Source organism: Hyalella azteca, unplaced genomic scaffold (assembly GCF_000764305.2).
Source record: "Hyalella azteca isolate HAZT.00-mixed unplaced genomic scaffold, Hazt_2.0.2 contig8429, whole genome shotgun sequence".
NCBI classification, from domain to species: domain Eukaryota; kingdom Metazoa; phylum Arthropoda; class Malacostraca; order Amphipoda; family Hyalellidae; genus Hyalella; species Hyalella azteca.
In genome coordinates, this window is record NW_025938523.1 from 69,518 (window position 1) to 89,736 (window position 20,219).

Below are 20,219 nucleotides of genomic sequence, written 5' to 3' on the forward strand. Positions count from 1 at the left end.
AGGATGCGCTTTTCACAAATCATATTACCAGTACCAGTATACTGTATGTATACAGAGTGAGAATGAATAAATGATTAAAATATACGCAAGTGTTATAATGAATATCTACCCATTGAAATGAACGCTATATGTTGCTCGTCGCTATTTATACTTTCCGTCTAAAAATAAGGTAAAGTCGGCAACAACGGCCTAGATTTGCGCGTTTGCGAACGTCTCTGCGGCGAACGGCCGCAATGACTGCGAGAATTTCGAACTGGGTTGGTGTTACCATCGGGACAACCTCCACTGAAGGGAATAATGTGCGGTCCATTGCAGCGGAGGCCTCAAGGACAGGTACCTTCACCCATCGAAATCTGAAGGGATACTCCACTAATATAGGGGCATGGTCTGACTGGCCCTAAGAAAACGCATCATGTGTAAAGGACCGGCACCAACAGTGCCTTGTATTCGCGCTGGAAGCAGTCTAGCGCAAACCCTTATGACGTATCATTGGAACTTCAGACCAAAGTCGTTTCATCGATGGTGGTTAAACCAGACCTAAAACCCCTCGTGCAGAAAGAGCAGCGATAAGAGTCTGCATTAACCACAAAATCATATAGAAGCTTATGTACAAGAACGACCAACCTGGCGGGCTTCAACCCGCTGCACTAGAAGCAACCATCAAAAGTTCCTGGTGCCACACGCAGGAGCGAGTTTACACCGCCACGCCTTTTTTCCTTCCGCGGCTCCAGACGGTGGCACTTCCAGACACAGTAGGCCGTGGCTGCCTTAACCTTACTTCTTGCAACACAGCAGTGAAGACATGAAAACTTGAGGAAAGGTGGCTTATTCTGTAACAATTTATAATATTTGACGCTGCTTCTTAATCGTCACAGAGCAAGCTCTGGGACAGAATGTTGACCAGCAATCTCTGGGACAGAGCATGTTAATCATGGTGTAATCCAGTCAACATTACTGTCACTTCTGTCACAAGAAGCAAAGGAGAAGGTTGCTAACACTCCAGACACTCTGATAAAATTTTTGTTAAAGTGATAGGTTTACTTCTCCTTTGAATAGAAGATGGCCTTGATATAAGTCCGAAGTTAAAAATAATTGAAGTGGCGACGCAAAAATCAGAAAAACATTAGAATCCCTTTGCCATAGACAGGGAGTCATGCCAACAATAATTATCAAATGTTTTAATGCATAGATTCAGTGATGCAGGATTACAATCGTGAGTTATTTAAAATGCAATTTAACGCGATGAAAATCGTCGAAAGATATTTCCATAACCTGAATGTCACTGCCAAAGTTTTTTTGTCTTTAATCCCTCATATGTGGCCGCAAAGACTACTTAATGGGACAAAATTAATCATAAATTTTTCTGAGAGTATGTGCTTGTGTTACTACATTAGGGACAGTAATTACACACAGCATGCATGCACACTTATAAAGCACATCCAGTGTATATATGAATTAATCTAGAATACACAAATTTCCTCACACATTGACATCAGGGATGCCAGATGGCCTTTTTCCGGACTAATCCCGCAATTTAGTTTTATTATCCAGTTGTTTATATATATGATGACTATTTTTCCTTGTTAACTTTAAGTGCGTAAAAAGAAGAATGGAATTTTTGCACCCGAACCTGTTGAATTTTGAATTTATTGAGTTATGGGCCTTCTTTTTGTTCGTGAACTTGTCCGTTTTTACAACACTTCTCTTTAACTTCACTTCTTTTTGTTTGTTTGTCTGTCTGTCTGCTACAAATCTTATTATCGATATTTGACACACTTCTACCAATCCAATCGATCTGAAATTTTGCACACTTGCGTAAAGTTGGAGACAATGCATGAATCAATTGACAGATTAAATAATATTATAAATTAAAATGTTTTTATTATTAAGAAAATTTAAAAATAATTTCGTCTCTTACAAATCTTATAATCCATATATGAAACAAGTTGACCTGTCCAATCGACCTAAAATTTTGCACAATCGCATAAAGTCGGAGATAATGCATGAATCAGTCAGTTGACAGAATAAATAATTTTGATAATTTACAAAATTTTGATATCATAAAAAATTTTGAAAATAATTTTTTTAATATATGAAAATGAGATTAGAAATTCATTGTACATGTGTAATATCCAAGACACTGTATTCTTCAGAAGAGTTTACTTTAAAAAGTAATTTTTTAACGTATATTATTATATCCATCTGGCAACCCGGATTGACATGCTCATAAAGTCATCACTGTTACGAAATTTGTTGTAATGGATGTGTTTATTGCACATGTGAATGCCAGTTACCAGAGAACTTCAAGTTATTATAGAATTCCACATGTTGACGTTTCATTGCAAATCACACGAATGCTGATAATTACACACGGCCAATGCGGACAATTGCCAGAGGAATTACTCGGACGCGGACGGCGAATACCGCGGAATGAGACTCAGCTCAAGCTGCTCAACTGCTCGTGCTCAAGCACCAACAGTGAGGTGTTGAACGTTGTGAGGTGAGGTTGTTAGCAGAAGTGCCAGAACCATGGCAAGTTACGACGAGGTTGGAGTTGGTGATTCCGTACTACTTAATGAAATTTCAACGCCTGCCTTCGTGGAAAACATAAGAATAAGGTAAAGTTTTAAAATCAGTGTTATTTTGACGAGTTAGTTAACTCGTTTTGTGGGCACCTGCCTTGACTTGAGATAACCGCCGCACTCCTTGCTAACAACTTGAACATTACGTACATGGGGTGGTGAATTGACGTAACTTTTTATTCTAATTTGTTGATAAAAAACGATTAAAGCTTGTAGAATCATTGTTTAATTACGTATTATGAATAAGATTATAAGAGTGACCGCCGTGTGCGCTATACAATCTACAAGATTGTCTTAGCGGTCGAAACATTGAAATGCAATTCCATTCTGATTATTTAATTATCCATCACACTTCTCCAAACTGTCATTTTGCTTGGAAGACATAATATGACCTGGAATGTCAGCACGTCGCTGACAAGCGTGGTGTGGCTCCTGTCCTGGGTTCCTAAGTTGTTTGTTGGCAGAGAAGTCGAAATACCTATGTCACCGAATGACCAATTGATGAATTGACATTTGACGGCGTTTCTTCCTTCATATCCTATCACTCCTTCCTACATTATTATCTTCAAAGTTTTTAGATTTATACCTATGCTTAGTTATTAATATTCAATCGTAATTCATTAATCTTATCTTGAATTTAAATAATGCCACATAGCGGATTTTCAGTGCTATAATAATAGCACACGAGAATATTCGTAAAGTTTCCTCCGCCTCCGGGGACGAGGATTTCAAATTTTAATGCTTAAGCTAATTTATTTCAGTCACTAAATTCAGATTTAAAAAATTTACATGCTATGGTGCTGTACAGGAAGTGCATTTTCTTAATTTCTTTTTCTTCACGCAAGAACTGCGACCCAGAGACTGCCTGTGACCTTGACTGCAAACACCAAGTCACCAACCCACGAACGCTCTTGATGATTTTATCCAACTTTCGTTATAAAAAAAAATATTTTAAAAATTACTTCCTTGATATCCTGCCCTCACTAAGCATAAGTTTGCTTGAGATCGCTGAATGACGCTGAGGAACTGCTCTTTTAGGGGCAGTTGAAACTTAGTCCATCTTGACTTAGTCTACTTTATCAACCGCATTCAATGTGATCGTCATTCTAGCAAGCAATACGCTCACGAAAGCAATTTCAAGTTTACCAATCCAGTGCGTGACTTTGAGGCTAGAATGAGGCTGATATACTGAAAAATGAAGTATTATCGCCTATAAGGACTAAACAGGCTTGATTGAAGACCTTGCCCTGGGTGAAATATCGTCAGTTGTAATCCGTTTTCTGTATCCGCTTGATGAATTTGTGATAGAAAGTTCGGTTTTTACCGTTTCGAGGACTTGAAAATGAACGTCACAGATGAAAATCTGCGAAACGTTTGGGCAAATAACACTGTGACGAAAAATTTATCTAGACATGACGTACTATTCAAAATACTGCAGTATATGATAAATATCGCAGCAATGTCCTGAAAATTACCTCGATTTTAGTTGTACTTGGTTAAAATCTTGTGCTCTTATAAAATCTAGCACAAACAAAGGGTATTCTTCTATTTAGGCCAAGGTATGCGACCTCCTGCTTTATTTTGATCAATGCTTGATTTCCACAAAAGATTTTCCCAGTTTTCAAAAGCGACATTTTAGTTTCTGTGCGTTGATATTTTTCGAACGTATTTTTCGCCTGTTAGGACAATTCAGGAGAAAATGAGACTGCATATTGGATGGCTTGGAAAGTGGTTGTTTTGAGAGATGGCCCGGCTCAGACCTCTGATCCAACACTCTCTTGATAAGACTCTCTTATCTGCCAGCACAACTATTGCACTCTCGTGCTATCTTCTCATTGAACGAAGACCTCTCTGCTCATTGTAGATGAAAAGTATGCTCGCATTAAATGCACCGAACTTTTGCTACATTTCATTCAGATACCGTTCTTTGGTTCTATCGTTCTTTGGTTATTTTATTATTTGTTTCTTCTAAAAGTGGTGAAAGCGATTTACTTTCCATTCAGACTTCCTGACGTGGTTGATTGTTTCAGGGTACGAAACTTGATGCCCATTTTCACTTAAAATAAATAGTTCGTAAAATTTTAGATGCTATTCATACTTCAATTATGAATGAATCAGACGGAATAAAAGTCTCACTATCACAGAAGCGTCTGTCTTTGTACGAACTGAATGCATGCCTGCTTGTCTGGTGTATTTGCTTGGTCTTTTTGTGGCGTGGGCTTGTATACTGTTGCTCTATGAGCCGCTGTTATAATTCAATGGTCTCCTTGACACACTCTAGCTTGGTCCTGTTGCTAGCAAGATCCTAGATGCATGCAGCCTGCAACAGTACGCTCGGTATATGATTCTATTCTTGGAATAAGGCTAGTTATAAAATAACATCTTTAAAAATTATTTATCATGCTGATTTTTCTTGTTAGTTATACCTGTTATGATGACTGAACAAAGAATTCGTTGTGATTTTCGTCATTCGCAATGAACCATGCTTTTTGTGATACTTCTTGTGATTTCGGCGCTTTGGTTGTCTGTTGAAAACGATGGGAAGCGCCAAGTGTTCTTACCATATTTATATGGGTTGTGTCCCTGGAAAATATTTCCGTGCAATATTGTTTATCTGTTATTCGGAAAAAATTAATTAAAAACAAAAAAATGTTCATTAGCGCTGTTCTCTTCACAATCGTCGACATAATTATTAATATCCTATTTGACTTAAGGCAGTTCTACGAGAGTTTCCACGTCTTCACCTAAAGCTTTGCTTCGTGTGAAAAAGCGTGCGAGGTAACTACATAGCTTAATCAACCTCTTCTATTTTGGGTGGCCCTCCATGGTACAGTGGTACTTATTTGCACGAAACTTGGTGCGATGATTGCGCGCTCAAGCACGTTCGTGAAGCCGGCCTTCTGATATGCATATTGACTTAAAAAACTAAATGGGTATTAATTTTTCATAATAACATGTGCGCAGATAATATGAGTCACGTGCTTCATTACGTGCAGCTGGTCATGGCAGAATCAGACAGGTGCTGAACTCATATTACTCAGGTGTTACTTGCACCTGCGTGCTCTGTGCCTTCTCTTACTCATCGTTTCATTCCTACGCATTAACACAGCATGTCCTTCTTTCAACCTTCTATCCCTTATTCAACATCTTTTAACATTCTTGAGTTATCAAGTATTAATCAGCTCGCCTTGTAAATTCGACGGTTATTTTTAAAATCCACATTTAAGCTCCGGTTTTCATCGCGTGGACAGTATTTACTCATCATTCATGGGTAAACTGAATCAGAACGCAACTGAACTGAACGCATGCATTATATTTCACTTTAGTTGCAGGTGTTTCGTCGACCCATAAGATGGAACTGTTTCTTATAGCCTATGAATCAAGTGCTTAGTCATATTTATCCCTTCTCATTCTTTCTCGTGTCTATTTATTTATTTTTGGTTTGCTATTAAACTTATGTGTAACGTGCCCTCGAAGTTCGTTTGAACCAGACTCCACGATAACTGCTTCCTAGAATAACAATAATAGTTATAAATACCGACCAAAAGCTTTCAAATTCCCCGAACTGGTGACCGAGTCTTAGCAACTGTCATGACTCTGGATGATAGCGGAAATGGGCATCTCGTACGGCAATGAATAGAAGCCGTCAGTGCTTGCTTATAATCGTGCCAAATAATGGAAGTGCCATGTTCCTCATACATTCTACGCATCTCTATTATAAGGGAAAGTACTAGGCTGATTGTATGGAAATTCGCCTACATACATGAAAAGTAATGTCATGAGACCAATGATTGGATAGAAGGTTTTGGCAAATAAGGCTGTAACACTCAACGAAACGGATCCTCACATTTTCAACTGTCTCGTATTAATTTGTCAGGGGTACGCGATGAACATCGTGTGCCTATTCTTTCTTGATTGAAAGTTCGTTTTTATCTTATGTCGCGCGGCATACGTGTGAAATATGCCATTCCAAGCGGTCCAGCGTTGCAAGTGTTCCCTCCGTGTGACTCATTCGTAATCGCTACAGCAAAAGCTATTATTTTATTTGCCAAGGCAAATAATTTTAATATGGAAGGCTTATTCGCTCTAAACTTTGATTATTTCAGTTAAAAATATTTTCGTTTCAAGTTTATTTATTTTATTGTCATACCTACTAGCTTTAGCTTGATTAGGCATTTGTAAATGATGCTTTGGCTTGACTTTAATGTGGCGGGTTTTCGCAGCCATATTTGCACCTGAACCGAAAATTGAAGGGTGTACAATTTTCCATACCCTCGACTGGTGACCTGGAGACACGTGAATCAGAGGCAGGAATATCGACCACCGCGCGTCTCCAGGAGTGATGTCATCGGCCTGAGTCACTGCGAGCCGCGGCCTGCCGCGCCTTCGTGAGTGAAGCTCCGCGCTTTAGTACAGTGATTCAAGTTCCTGGTTACAACTGCCGTGTGAAGGACAAAAGACCTTGTAGTTCGCGATGGAGTCTTGACATGAGTTTTGTGAAGACTTCATGAAAGACCATCTGTGACATCGTATTCTAAATAAAGAAAAAATGAGAATAATGAAAGATCAATCAAGTCGGCCAGTGACGTAGGTAATAAAATGCAAACCGCAGCATTTGTTATTTGATATAATTTTACGGCTGCAGCCGGACAAATTGTGTCTTGAGGGGTGAACTGCGCCAGTCCGCCGTATCAGTATCGTTTGTTATCGCGAGCATCCGTTAAAAATACTTGATTAGCTCAACTCAAAGGTTCAACCTGTAGCAATGCCTTGAAAGAAACATATGAACACCTTCTACCACGTTGATTTGAAATACGCTCTTTTGTCAAATTTTCCGTGTTATTGCTTGTTTGATTCATTTTTTTTGCTGTCTTACAGCTAATTATGCTCATTTCGTGAAGTTTAATGATGCGACTACGGAACAACGACAACTCTTGGTTAATTCAACCAATTCATTGCTGACCATGAGACATCTGTGATGGCGATCTCCTACCTTATACATAGACGGTGATCATCTCAAGTATGATCTCATCAGCGATGTTAAAACATCGTCGCAATACTCATCACTGACGACTGTATATGCCTGACTACCTCTGCAGTGTTACTCTATCGACTCACGTACACTTTCACTTCTGCCTTCACAAGCGATCGCTATTAACTGCAAGCTAGTTTGCGAACGTTATAGTGTAGCGATCACACGTTCTGTTTTATTTGCCCTCTGGTGGTTTAATATTCGATTTCCGTTCGATGTTTTTCCTTGATATGTTTTGTCAAGAGCGATATAAAATTTCATTGATTTAAAAGAGGTTAGAATATTGTATACTGACGTGGAGCGAGTTTTCGTTATTTTCTTCGTTCAATTATTCCTGAATGTTTTCTTTGCAGTCATATTGATGTCTACTTTACGTGATTGCTATTTTGATTAACTGAAACGGTTGAGGTACTGTTGGCTCTTGATTAGAAGAAAATTGTACATATCTATTCTCTTCATAGACATGTACATGTTCGCAATTGATGACTCTGGTGTCTACTTTAGCAACGTCGTTTAAAAATCTGTATTGCAGAGTTTCTAATTGTAGACGACGAACCATATTTCTACAATTTTATATAATTGTTAAATGTACAATCGTGTATTATTTTAACAGGTGCAAAGAAATAGCCCCGATGACAAGTTCTGTTTACGTGAATAGCTCTATATGTTTACCCGAGGAAAATGAAAGTGTGTGTTGAAAGGTATTTTATTTGTAGCCTATGTTGCGTAAGAAGAACCAAGAACATAGCGAGCTCCATCACGTTCTCACAGGCAGGCAGTTCAGACCCCATCTGGGCTTCAGGTTACGATGCATTTTCATCGTCACCAGCTCTGCTTTTATTGGCATAATAACCTTTTTACTATTTTAGCAAACACTCGACATTATATTTTACTCATTCAGAATTGCTTTGATAACTGATTGATAACATCATTGATTTCTACGCCTTCGTTTAGCATTTTGAATATTGATAACATCATTCAGTTTTGATTTCTACGCCTTCGTTTAGCATTTTGCATATATTTTTAAAGTAAATATATTACGCGGGTTCCTCTATGCTTATAGCAGCTGTTCAACTGCAATTGGTTTATGATTTTACGCAGCTAAACCTTATCGCATTTTACGGCATGTGTCAAAGCTCTAGAAAGTCTTCTCTAGAATAACGTTTATTTTACATGTTCTTTTACAACCTTTTGTAACGCGTACAAGATTATAAAGCTTGTTTGTGCTCACAGTGAGTCCAAACAAACCAAGGTATTGAATTTCTTTAGCTCTATTTTCTTCAAGCAATACCGTGACCTAAACTTCCACTGTCGTGTATGGTTTGTACCTTATTTCATTTTGGTATTGTTAATTATTGTTTGTGTTTAAGTGATCAATTCAAGTTATTATTGTTAAATATTAATATTGTTCAAGTGATTAATTGACAGTGCTCACAAACAATCATCGTTGATTTCTTATACCACAAGATTGCTCAAATACGGAACAGTTTCAGAACATCTTTGAATTTTAACAAAATAATACTCAATGTGTTACATGAGAGATTGGGCCGATGGAGTTAAATCCGCGTATTGTTAAGCGAGTTTGAAGTTTTAACTGTCTTCTTGTAAAATTTAAGAATCCATTGCATGATCACAAAAAAAACACTGAATATTTTTCAACGAAAGCACTATAACGCTTGAGATGCAAATGCTTGGTGCTGTTAAATAATGTTCAGCTGACATTTGCTTAGTTCACCTTGCTGCTTTTTACGCGTCTTCTTGGTATTTACTCTCATTTACTCTAGTTATTTCTTCACTTCCCGTTCAAGGTTGCGTAATGTCTTTTTTATTTCTTTATATATATACTTCGCTGCAATTTATTTAGAATCCTAACTGTATCGAAGAGAAATCAGTAGAACTCTTAGATGTTGATTAAACTTAGACATTACAAAATGTTTTTTACCCTTCAAATCCTATTTCATTTCATTAAAATGCACTCTTTTAAGAAGATGTTTTCAATCCTTCATTAATGTGACATCATATCTTTGAAGCTGCTGTATTTGCTCGGAAATACTTTGATTTGATCGTTAAAGTGTATTTTCTATCTGAGTTGCACGAGCTAGACCTGCACATCGAATTCCTCGAGCAGTGCAAAATTTTCTAATGTATGAATAATTGGTCAATAAATGTAACTATGATGAATTTGAAGAAGAATGCTTGCGTTCTTTGGTGCCGTAAGAGACTGAAGAATATCTGTAACTATCATAGTATTTTCATCTATTTTATTGTCATTGTGAATTGAATATCGATGAAGATGTATAATAGTCAAGGGACTCAAATAACCGCGTGTGCCATATCCTGCCTATATGACGTCTCGCTCACCACGCCTGAGTGGCCTGACAGCGCCAGACGCAACACGCGCTGTCGCTCATCGTCGCGTTCCTCGCAGTTCTTTGCACGCCGCTTGAGCCCGCGTCGTTCGGCCTCACAAACGTCATGTGCCGGTGCCGTTTTTTCTTAACATTTTGCATAACAAAATGTTTAATCTCGATCGTCCTAATTTTAGAACGACAGTTAAGGTTGCAGAAAAAAATAAAGACTGATGGATCGAAATCGACACAGACTGAGGGATGGAAATCGCTTAACTTTTGTCTACTGACGGTAATATCCTTTTCCAGGCATTTATGTAGGAAGAGCATTGGTTATGGTTCATGTCCCCGTAGACAAAGCATTGCAAAGTATAATAATTGTGCGAAGCATCATTGTGTTTACTGCGCTACAATAGAGCATCCGAGCACTGAACGCTTGAAAATAATAAGACTGGAAGTCTTATTGTTTTCTCTTGAAGATCACTTAAGTCTTGAAGATCACTTAAGACTGGAAGCGTTGTAAGTTGAAGGCGATATTCTAGACTAGAGTACTTCATCTCAATTAACATTTTTTTAGATACATTGAAGCCTTGATTAATAAATTTCACATCGATAGACCTGAAGGTTGATATTAATTAATAAAATATTTCATATTTCATACCATTATTACCAGTACAATTACAAGCCTCCATTATGTTAAGATATATTTTATATTTACCTTGATTTTAATCAATCTCTATATACTTATATATATTATTTATAAATTATTTGTATTTATTGTAACGACCTTTGTACTACGATGTAGGGAATGAGCTCAAAATTTCATCTATTCATGTTCTAAAATTTTTTCAGATTTTAAGGATTTTTGTTCATTTAAATCAAAGTTGTTATTGGTTGGTTGACCTTGTTAAACTAAAGCACTAATGTCATACCTTAATGTTACACACACTAATGCCATATATAGTTGCCAACCATGTCACGCATCAAATATGCATTGAGTAAGGTGTGGCCTTAAGAGAGTGTAATAATGTTCATCATTAGATTCATTTTCCTCAAACTTGTCTCACTTGGAAATGCTTCTTATCACTAGACCACCAATCAAAGATGTTGGTGAGCGAGGCTTGTTATACTCAGCCTGGTTCGTTACGGGGATTCTGTAACAATGGGGCTATTCGCTGCTCCTTACCTCTCGACATTATCCCTGAAATTGCTTCCGTTCTGTGAGAAGTTTTTGCCGTTTCTTATGGATGGCCGTTTATTCGTCCATAATAGTACCAGAACTCTTGGAAAGTTTCGTTATTTTTTCATGACAATCGCTTGCGATCGTGAACTTCCCGTTTAGATATTTTCTCATTCCAACGAGATATCTGCGTTTCTTTGCCTCGTTCTCACATGTTTTATTCGACTTCAAGAAACAATCTTTCTTCTATGTGTAATTAATTTTTCATTTTTTTAATATGCTACTAGCTCATGTGAAGACTTTCTGCAAGTGTAACATGGGGAGGCCGTTGTATGGGCCGCGTCATGTAGCGCGTAACTCAGTGGTATATCAGCAGCCAAGCGTATCCGGATGACAGGCAAGTTCTCCGGAGCTCGTACTATGTCAGCAGTATGGCATGTGTTCTCTGTTATTGTTGTAGTCCATATTCCTATAGTATCTTAAAATTCTATCTATAGTCTATAGTATGAAATTCTATCCATAGTCTATCGTCAGATGAAGACTTCTTTGTTCTGGAGAAATGTAGATTTAGGTAATTTTCAAGGACACTATAACATTTTCATTATTATTTTGTTTATTTTAATGACGCGACATTATCCTCCCGACCAATTTAACAAGGGCATGGTGGTGACGGTGACACCAGGAAATGTGTGACAGAGCAAGGGGTGGCACAGACAGGTCAGTAGATAGTGTGAAAAGTGTGAAAAGAAATATAAAGAAGGCGAGAAGACGCTTGGCTCGTTATTTAGTTAACCGAGTTTACACGTTTTTAGGGGTCTGTTATCACTTAATTATTTGAGTAATTTTTCAAATCGACATTATTGAGTAATAGGTAACGAACTTAACAATTCGCCCCATACGACCCCGGACAGCGGCGACGTCCCTTACGGCCCCGGGACACGAGAGTCTCGTGTAGCCGCTGCACGAGAAGGTGATGCGTGACGCGATCGCTGCCACTCGCTGCTGTTGCCGGTATTGTTGGTCTCGCTAACCTTAGGCAGGATTTTTCGAAAATCTGTTATAAAATACATCATAGGTGCAGCTTCGTTAGTACAAAGCATAACGAGGTGTCTAGAGTTCAATAATTGTAATACCGTCAACACAAATAGAGTCGATTCGAACATGATTCAAATAGAAATAAGAATTGTTCGGTCGAATCTAAACTCTGGTTGCCAGAGCTAGCAGGTGTATCCAACGTTCATAATAATGTTATTTCTTCCTTATTTGTAGGTTACTTTCGAAAAAGAATAGATTCACATTCATGCCATGTCGCACACATATGTGTCGTGACAGTTCTAGTTTGAAGGCGTAGTTCCACTTATATCGATTGGTCGTTGACGCTATAAAACATCAATTCACGATTATTTGCGAATCTGTGCACCACGAAAATGTGTCGTGGACTATCAGGAAAAGTGGAACATATACATAGTAATCTCTTACCAGTATAAAAACTTGGCAAGATGTTTTAAGTTATAGAAATACCAAGAATTAGCCTATGGGTCGCCGCCATCCATGATCTGTTATTGTAAGATTCTCCTGAGTCACTCATATAGCCCGCCCATTCCTAATCCGTTCCTCGTGACCTTATGTGGCGACATTCACGCCATTCAAATATGCAGGTCACCCCCGCTGGCCGCTCTATTTCGTTCCGACCGACTCAAGGATGTCAAGACTCTCATGGTCTGCCTGGATGGATTTAACTGCGCGCCTGTAAACGATCTTAGTTGCCGTTAAAAATTATATATAATATGTTACTGATACAGTTTTTCCCTAAGGATAGATTGTCATGTTATGAGTTATTATGTTGTACATTCTGCAAGCACTAATGCAGATACCTGCTAAAAAAACTATTTCATCATATTTTTAACTTCGGAATGTGCCCTAATTCTGGTGTTTGTCCTAGCTGAATTAGATTCTATCATTCAGCCAAGTCGCGTTGTTATAATGACCTTCTAAGCTATTGCAACTAGAATAATATCCTTCAGTATTGCCATTGTGTTTTTTGTAATAATTGCACCTTTATTAGTGTTTGTCCTTCCCAGAATCAGCTGATGAGATTTTTGAATCTATGAAGAATTTTCAGAAGCCATCTGTGAAAAGTTTAACAATTGAGAGTATCATCTCTACCAAGTATAGTTCGATTTAAGCTTAGGATTGATTTCATTCACAGATATGTCTATCATTGCGCATGCCTTGGCTTTTTCCCATTCTATCTTCAATTGAATCCTACTTTGCAGCTATCATTCTAAAATAGCTATCCTGTTCTCTTCAGGACCTCACCAAAATGGTCAAAAGTTCAATCTTTATCGTGCGATGAAGATCGTTCGAAACGTAAATTTGTTCCTGGTTAATATTTTTGGTGCTGACAAAGGTATGCGCCAATGAGTTGCGATGAAAAGTTAGATTCTTTGAAATAACGTGCACCTACTTTGCGAATGCTCATATGATATTTTATTAGTTGACGGATATAATTTTTTATCATAAGATTGTCCAGTCAGTTAATTAAATTTTATGCTATTTCTTGCTTGTTCCATCCAACTAACGAAACCACACATCGAACGAGGGTTTTTACTCCTGCAGTGCCGTGGTATCTATACGAGAGATTAGATACCGAAATGTAATTTGGAGACTATGTTACTATGCATTTATATCACGATAGCCCTATTAAGTGAGCGAGCTTGAGTGAGAAAATTTAAGCTTGGGTGCATCACGGCTGCGTTAATTTCTGCATCTATTGTTATCGTCTTTACTTCAGCTAAATGGAATCCTTACATTCGAAGCTACCATTCTAAAACGAAAATGTCATCAGTATAACTAGCCATTGTATACAGTCATAAAATCTGTAGAATCGTGGCATAACCCAGTGTACCGGCAGTTAACAGCTTAAATGGAGCTATTAAATTCCACTATATCATTCTAAAAAGTCCGGTGATGAACCGGTGGTGTCGTCGCAGCACATTTCCTCGTATTAATCATCCTGAGCAGTTCGCATCTAAAATATACTCGCTTCCTGCATCACATATGTTATGTCCATCGCGACGCGTTGCCTCGAAATCGTACGTTTTTGTGCATGATGACCTATGAGATGCACGGTCAGATAGTAACCTCTGTATAGAGGGTGTACGTGCTGTGAGCAGCGTGCGCTCCATTAATGCTGGTAGGTAATCTTGAAGTAGTCGCTGAACTTGGAAGGTGGTCCACTGCATGACATTGGTCTGAGTTTCCATTGTCAGGGTTGAGCGATGACGAGCGACGAATTGTCGAGTGTTTGCTCACGAGGAAGTGCTTGTTTTCACTTTTTGCTGACAAAAATAGACTGTTCCTCTTCACGTCGAGAAAACTTTTTTTGGTTTGTTTTTATCGAAGAATGCTTTGCTCAGTTAAAATCGCAGTCGATGAGTAATTATAGGCAGTAATTCTTATTATTCATTTAACTTTTTTATTCGATCCCTTAGTTTGATTTCGAGGCTTTGCCTGCTTTTTTTAGTAAAAAAAAATTCTGTAAAAGTATGAAATTTGGGTCCTCTTTATTTTTTCCATTTTGACTATAATCCAAGTGCCTCTTTATAATTCATGAAAGGGTATAAATCTATCATCTTTGCTACGAATCGATATTTCAGAGCCGATCTTTGTTTGATCAATGTAAGTGGGCACTCGTCCTCTCAAGCGCTGTCTGTAGAGCCTGCAACTTCTGGGTTGTGTCAGACTCCATTATGTAGTTTGTGTTAGGAATCTCGCTCCAATTTTGTCCATGTAAGATAAACGCAATATATACGTGTGATTGCCATCACATATCATTCGCAGCTGGAGGCCAAATCTGAACTGCTTTGCATTGTCTAGTGGGTTCGCTCAGTTTCATCATTAGATTTTATGTTAGTGTAGCCCTACAAGTATCAGGGTGTTCAGTATCAGTCTATTAATCATTCTTGCAAGTCTTCATTTCATTTAGACATGCCAATTAATTACCTACATTTTAATAGATACTCTTACATGAATAAACCGCGAAAGAAGAAACGTGATGTACTAAAGATGAATGCACCATATATGTATTAATGAATTGTTTCATTCATGAAATCTATGTTACACGAATGAAATATGAATTTTAGGGAGTGTCACACTTATAAATTATTATTGTTAATTAATTTGTGATTTAAACAATTGAGCGATCTCAATACTTGAAAGATGAGTTTATAAAACATGACAATTTTTGTTTAGATGTAAAATAAAAATCTGCTTAATATCTTTAGATCATTGTCGTCTGCAGTTCTCTATGTTCTTCATTGGCTCAGCCCTATAAGATTGCTTGATTTTTTTATATTAATTTCATCGACGAGGACACTTAAAAATATGGACCTATAGAGAATCGTCACTGTAGCAAAAAGCAACTTAGCCAGTCAGCTTTCTAAGAGCCTCTATAATTTATATGTTCCTTCTAGCAGTTCATACTTGCATTAGCTGATAATATGATTACAAATGTCGTCCTCGCATCCTTCGAACTTGCTTACTGCCGAAACATATCCTTGCTGTCTTATTATTAGCGATGGCGCTATATAAGCACATCCTTCAGTGCTGCAATGACTTGACACTGTGAGAGGCTTCTGACGCCACGAACTTCACAGCTCGAATTGTGCTGTAATTAACGAGAGCATCGCTTCAATTGGAGTGTACCTATACTTTGGGGCAAGAGCTTTACCGAAAGAGCATCCGTAATGTTCTTATAAATCTTCTACATTGATTGGTATTTATAGTTAGTTCCTATTGAGATATCATTTTATAATTCGTTACTGGTTATCACAGAGAACGGCATTCAGTACTAGGTTAGATTTATGAGCGTTGTTTATGTGATGAATTTAATCTATCTTCGTCGAAGCGCGTTGAGTTTGAGTTTGTAATGGTTTTGTTTTCATTTATTCACAATCTGTTGTTGCATAATTTTCTGTGCTTTAGATCGCTAATAATTAGGAACATCAATTTTGTACAATTTTTGCAGTTAAATTTCTGATGTATTCATGGAATTTTCCACGAATCCTGGGAACAATTTCAATCATTATCTATATTTTTCATCAGGAAGTCTTTGTGATGAATAGCTCTAGCTAGGTAAGAATTTTTTGAGAAGTAAGGTTATACTGAAGCAGTGACTTTGCAGAACATTCACTGTTGCATTTAACTTATGGTCGATCAAGATTTTACTTTCCTTAACAGAATCGCCAAAGTTCCCAACTAAATGCATGACACCTGTGTTTTGACCCCACAGAGAGCTATTGTTTACTAAAGAGCTTCAGTTTACCTCCGTGTGGTGCTCTTACGCATCTCTCTTTAGCCTCCCATCTTTATTACATTCTCCACACCTCGCTGCTTGTGGGGCGTAGATGTCAAGGACCGACATTAAGTTTCGGATTGTTCTCTCGCTTGATGTCATTATGTGATTCGCAGTGAAAACGAAAGTTTTCCATCGCAATTATGCCTCTAATTACGATAAAATTGTGTTTATAATGTGTTCAGGGCCACAATTTACTTTCATAAATTTATATTAATTTTGATTGATAGTTCTTATTACAACTGCCAGAGCAAGAAGTTGACAATCTTACGATGAAACAGCTTGCAGGAATATATTAAAATCATGATTCGTTTCTTATTTGTCATTTCAACTATAAATCGTGAAACAGTAAGGTTTACACTAGTAACCTCCTACTCTGACGGATTTTACGTGATAACTTCTCCGTACTGAATGGCATCGGCTAAGAATAGCGGGTAAACTGGTCATCTCGCATTATTCCCTTGCAAATGGCACCACAGTGCTCGAGGTGGCATAAATGCATCATGACGAGCTCATCATAAGGGTGTGGTCGCCGCTTCTGATCCCTCTATGCCACTCAGTGATATCATCAGCCATCGGCTCGAACCTTTCTCTGTCGGCGAGAATTCTACCGTTTTATTCCGTTGAGTTGCCAAAGGGCTAGTGCACATTAGATCAGATTTGGGTTCCCCAAGAAAAGAATTTCATCTGTGTGAATTTGAGGGATTGATAAAAAGGAACAAACTTTTCTATCATTTGCAAAGAATGTTGTGAAATTCTTAAAATGTTATCCTTTTCGTTAACGAATAAACTTGTTGTGACAGTGCCGGTGGTTTGCATTAAAAAATCTTCATTTTTTAAATATCTCACAGTCAATCTAGCTAAAGTTCATACGTGCAACGTACGTTGGTGCGAATTTATTTTGCTGTACATGGATAATGTGCTCTTAACAATTCGTGAAATGTTAAGAATAAGTATTTTTTGTCATTTGGATTCACCAACTGCTGATAATTGTATAATCGTTAGTGTTTCTTCTCGATTCCAAGTAATGTAACGTAAAATTCTAGTAAGTTTAACACCCGTGTGTATCTTTATCGTGATTTGTATGTGAATGATTCGGAAAACGAACAGCTGCACGTCTCCTATTTTTCACCTTCAACGTGCACGCACGATTGCTTGCGGTCACTGACCTCACTTGAGTTGGCCTGTCTGACCTGCCTGGCGCGCGGAGAAACTACCGCGTGAGGTCATGTCTCTATCTCTCCTTCTCTCTCGCACTCTCTGTGGGTACGGCGGCCGCGTGACCCTAGATTCTTCGCTATCCCCGGCGTCTCATGGAATTTCCGAACTTTCCCCGTGAATGCCCAGTATTTTTTACGGGAGAGGTGTACAGGCGAGGTTATGATTATCTTATATTAAAGATTTTTACTGTAAACGTTGGAATGTCGCAAGTTTTAGCCTGCAATTCTGAAGTGCCTGAAGATAGCGCCTTGGTGGCAAACTATACTTTTCTTTGGCTGCTCACATCAGGTCTTATCTGAAACCTTCTCTTCGATATTCTCATTCGTTGAGTTCAAGCTTACTTAATTATGCTTTTAGTTTTATACAAGACCACGAATTCGATTTTCCACGACTTTCGAGGCCATTCGTGAAAGAATTTTTGTGCATGTTCTTAATTTTGATTTAGTCGCAATTTAAGCGCGAGATTTTTTTCAGGAATCCGCTGTTTCTCCCGGTGTAGATTCTGCATTCTGCGAAATTTCTCATCAATAACCTGGGTAATTAAACAGATCCGTGTATTCTGTGTGTTTAATATTGTTTTTGTGGCTCGAAATTTTTGAACTTCGTATGATGGACCACTGAAATTAATAACCATACTTTTCCTTTACATAACGAAAAATAAAATTGTACCATTAAAGGTTCCGTTTGCTTTAAATAGTTCCAAGTAATTCTTATATTTTTTTTTCAATTCAATAATTCTTCAGGTTCAATATTTTCGAATACCAAGTCTAACTCATCTGTATTCTAAAAACACAGAGGAATTAGAAAGTCCAGGAAACCCTAACAGAGTAAGGGTTTCTATAATATTAATCACACAATTTATGCTATTTTGTTACAGTTGAGTTATTGGTGACTGCGAGTTTGCGAGCGTGTTGCGTGCTCGACTCGAGCATTTACTCTCTCTAAATTTATCTGACAAGCATGGCGACATTTTAGTTAGCACGAATGGTAAAACTTTAAACCGTGACTTATCACCTGGAGCTGCCGGCTTTTAGCGACATGTGTTGGTTATTTTATCCGACTGTATCGCTGCCATGAAGGTTACTACATATTTTACTGCCTCTACTTATTCGTACGAGGTCTGGTACGATCCCTGCAGGCACAGCGCTTCTCTGTGTTGAGTCGCACATTGCGTCTTGATAAGAGGTTTGACTAGCTAAATCTAATGCCTATTTGTGAAAGTGTGCCGTTGGAAATTCGGAAATATTTATGGGATATTTGAGCGAAAATCTTCAACATCTTCCGTGTCGGGGAATCTAATTTAATTGTTTCAATCAAGAGGCATTACAGAGAAAAAAGGAATGTGGGCTAAAATCGAAATGCTCATTTCTGTTTTCATTTAGTAAATTCAATTTCTGTTCGACAAGCAAAAATTTAGAATTCCCTTCAAACTTCGGAACGAGTGGGGGAGGGGAATGAGAAGTGCATGTTTAATTTGCCTTTGGACGACTACTTCTCTTATTAACATTGCTTCAATTGGCACATTAGCACCGGGATCCTGCATTATGGAATTCAGGATGACAGTAATCGGAATGACATGATTATCATTTCGGAGCAGCGCCGAGTTTAGCTGCTAGTATGTAAATAAAGTTAGTAGATTCTGAATATGCGGGGATCTGAACTGTCGCATGATCGAATCTGCCTGTTGTAGCTAATTTATTGCGTTTGGCGGAACTAAGCAGCTTAAGTCAATATTTTAAAACGCATTGAAAATAGACAAGTAACAAAGCTATCGATAGTGCGTTGAAGAATCCCTCGTGAAAGGAATCTCCTTTCTATGTTGTACGCAATCCTTTTGAAACATGTGAACCAGTCTAAATTATATTATGAATGATCTTCGTTGCAACAGTACCGGTATTGAAGGTTTTCATATGCTACTTCACGTTTGCTGTTAAAGAGGTAGTATAATATGTGGCAGGTAGAGCAATATCGTGGGAAGCTGCGTCTGGACACACAATCAACATTCTGTGGCAACAGCGATAAATGTCCACCGACTTGAAGTGATCCACACTCGCGTATTGTTTGTTATATGATGAAAATAAGAGCCTTCAATAATAGCCCGTTCACAGCTACGCTCATACGCCTCCTACGTATGTATAGTAATTTTTCCCTTTCATTTGCATCGTTCGAACAATTAAATGAGACTTGAAGCAAGAATGTTCAATGTACACTCATAAAAAATGAATGGGTTATATTGTACAAATAATGATACACTTTGTACATGTAGCACTGATACGCCCTGTGAACGGGCCCAACTAGGTCAGGATGACCCCCCAAAGGGTAAAAAGCGTATCGTTATTCGGACAAAGTCTCACTGACTCATTTCTCGTATTGTGGACACGATTACGCTACCCGTCACTCGTGAAGGGCGTGGTCGGTGCGTGCCGTGACCGCGTCATGCGGGTCAGCCTTGCTTGTGATGCAACGCGCCTGTAAAAAGACGGCGTGCAAAATGACGCTC

General features: G+C 38.2%; 1 protein-coding gene across 1 annotated transcript in view; it reads left to right on the plus strand.

Moving 5' to 3' along the window:
• The first annotated feature begins 2,491 nt into the window (after window positions 1-2,491).
• The window catches only part of LOC108675831 (unconventional myosin ID), a 33,333-nt gene continuing 15,605 nt past the window's right edge, over window positions 2,492-20,219 (plus strand). Inside the window, exon 1 of the mRNA XM_018163866.1 lies at window positions 2,492-2,618. Coding sequence (XP_018019355.1) covers window positions 2,530-2,618 — 89 coding nt within the window. The 5' untranslated portion in view covers window positions 2,492-2,529. The remainder of the gene's footprint in view (window positions 2,619-20,219) is intronic.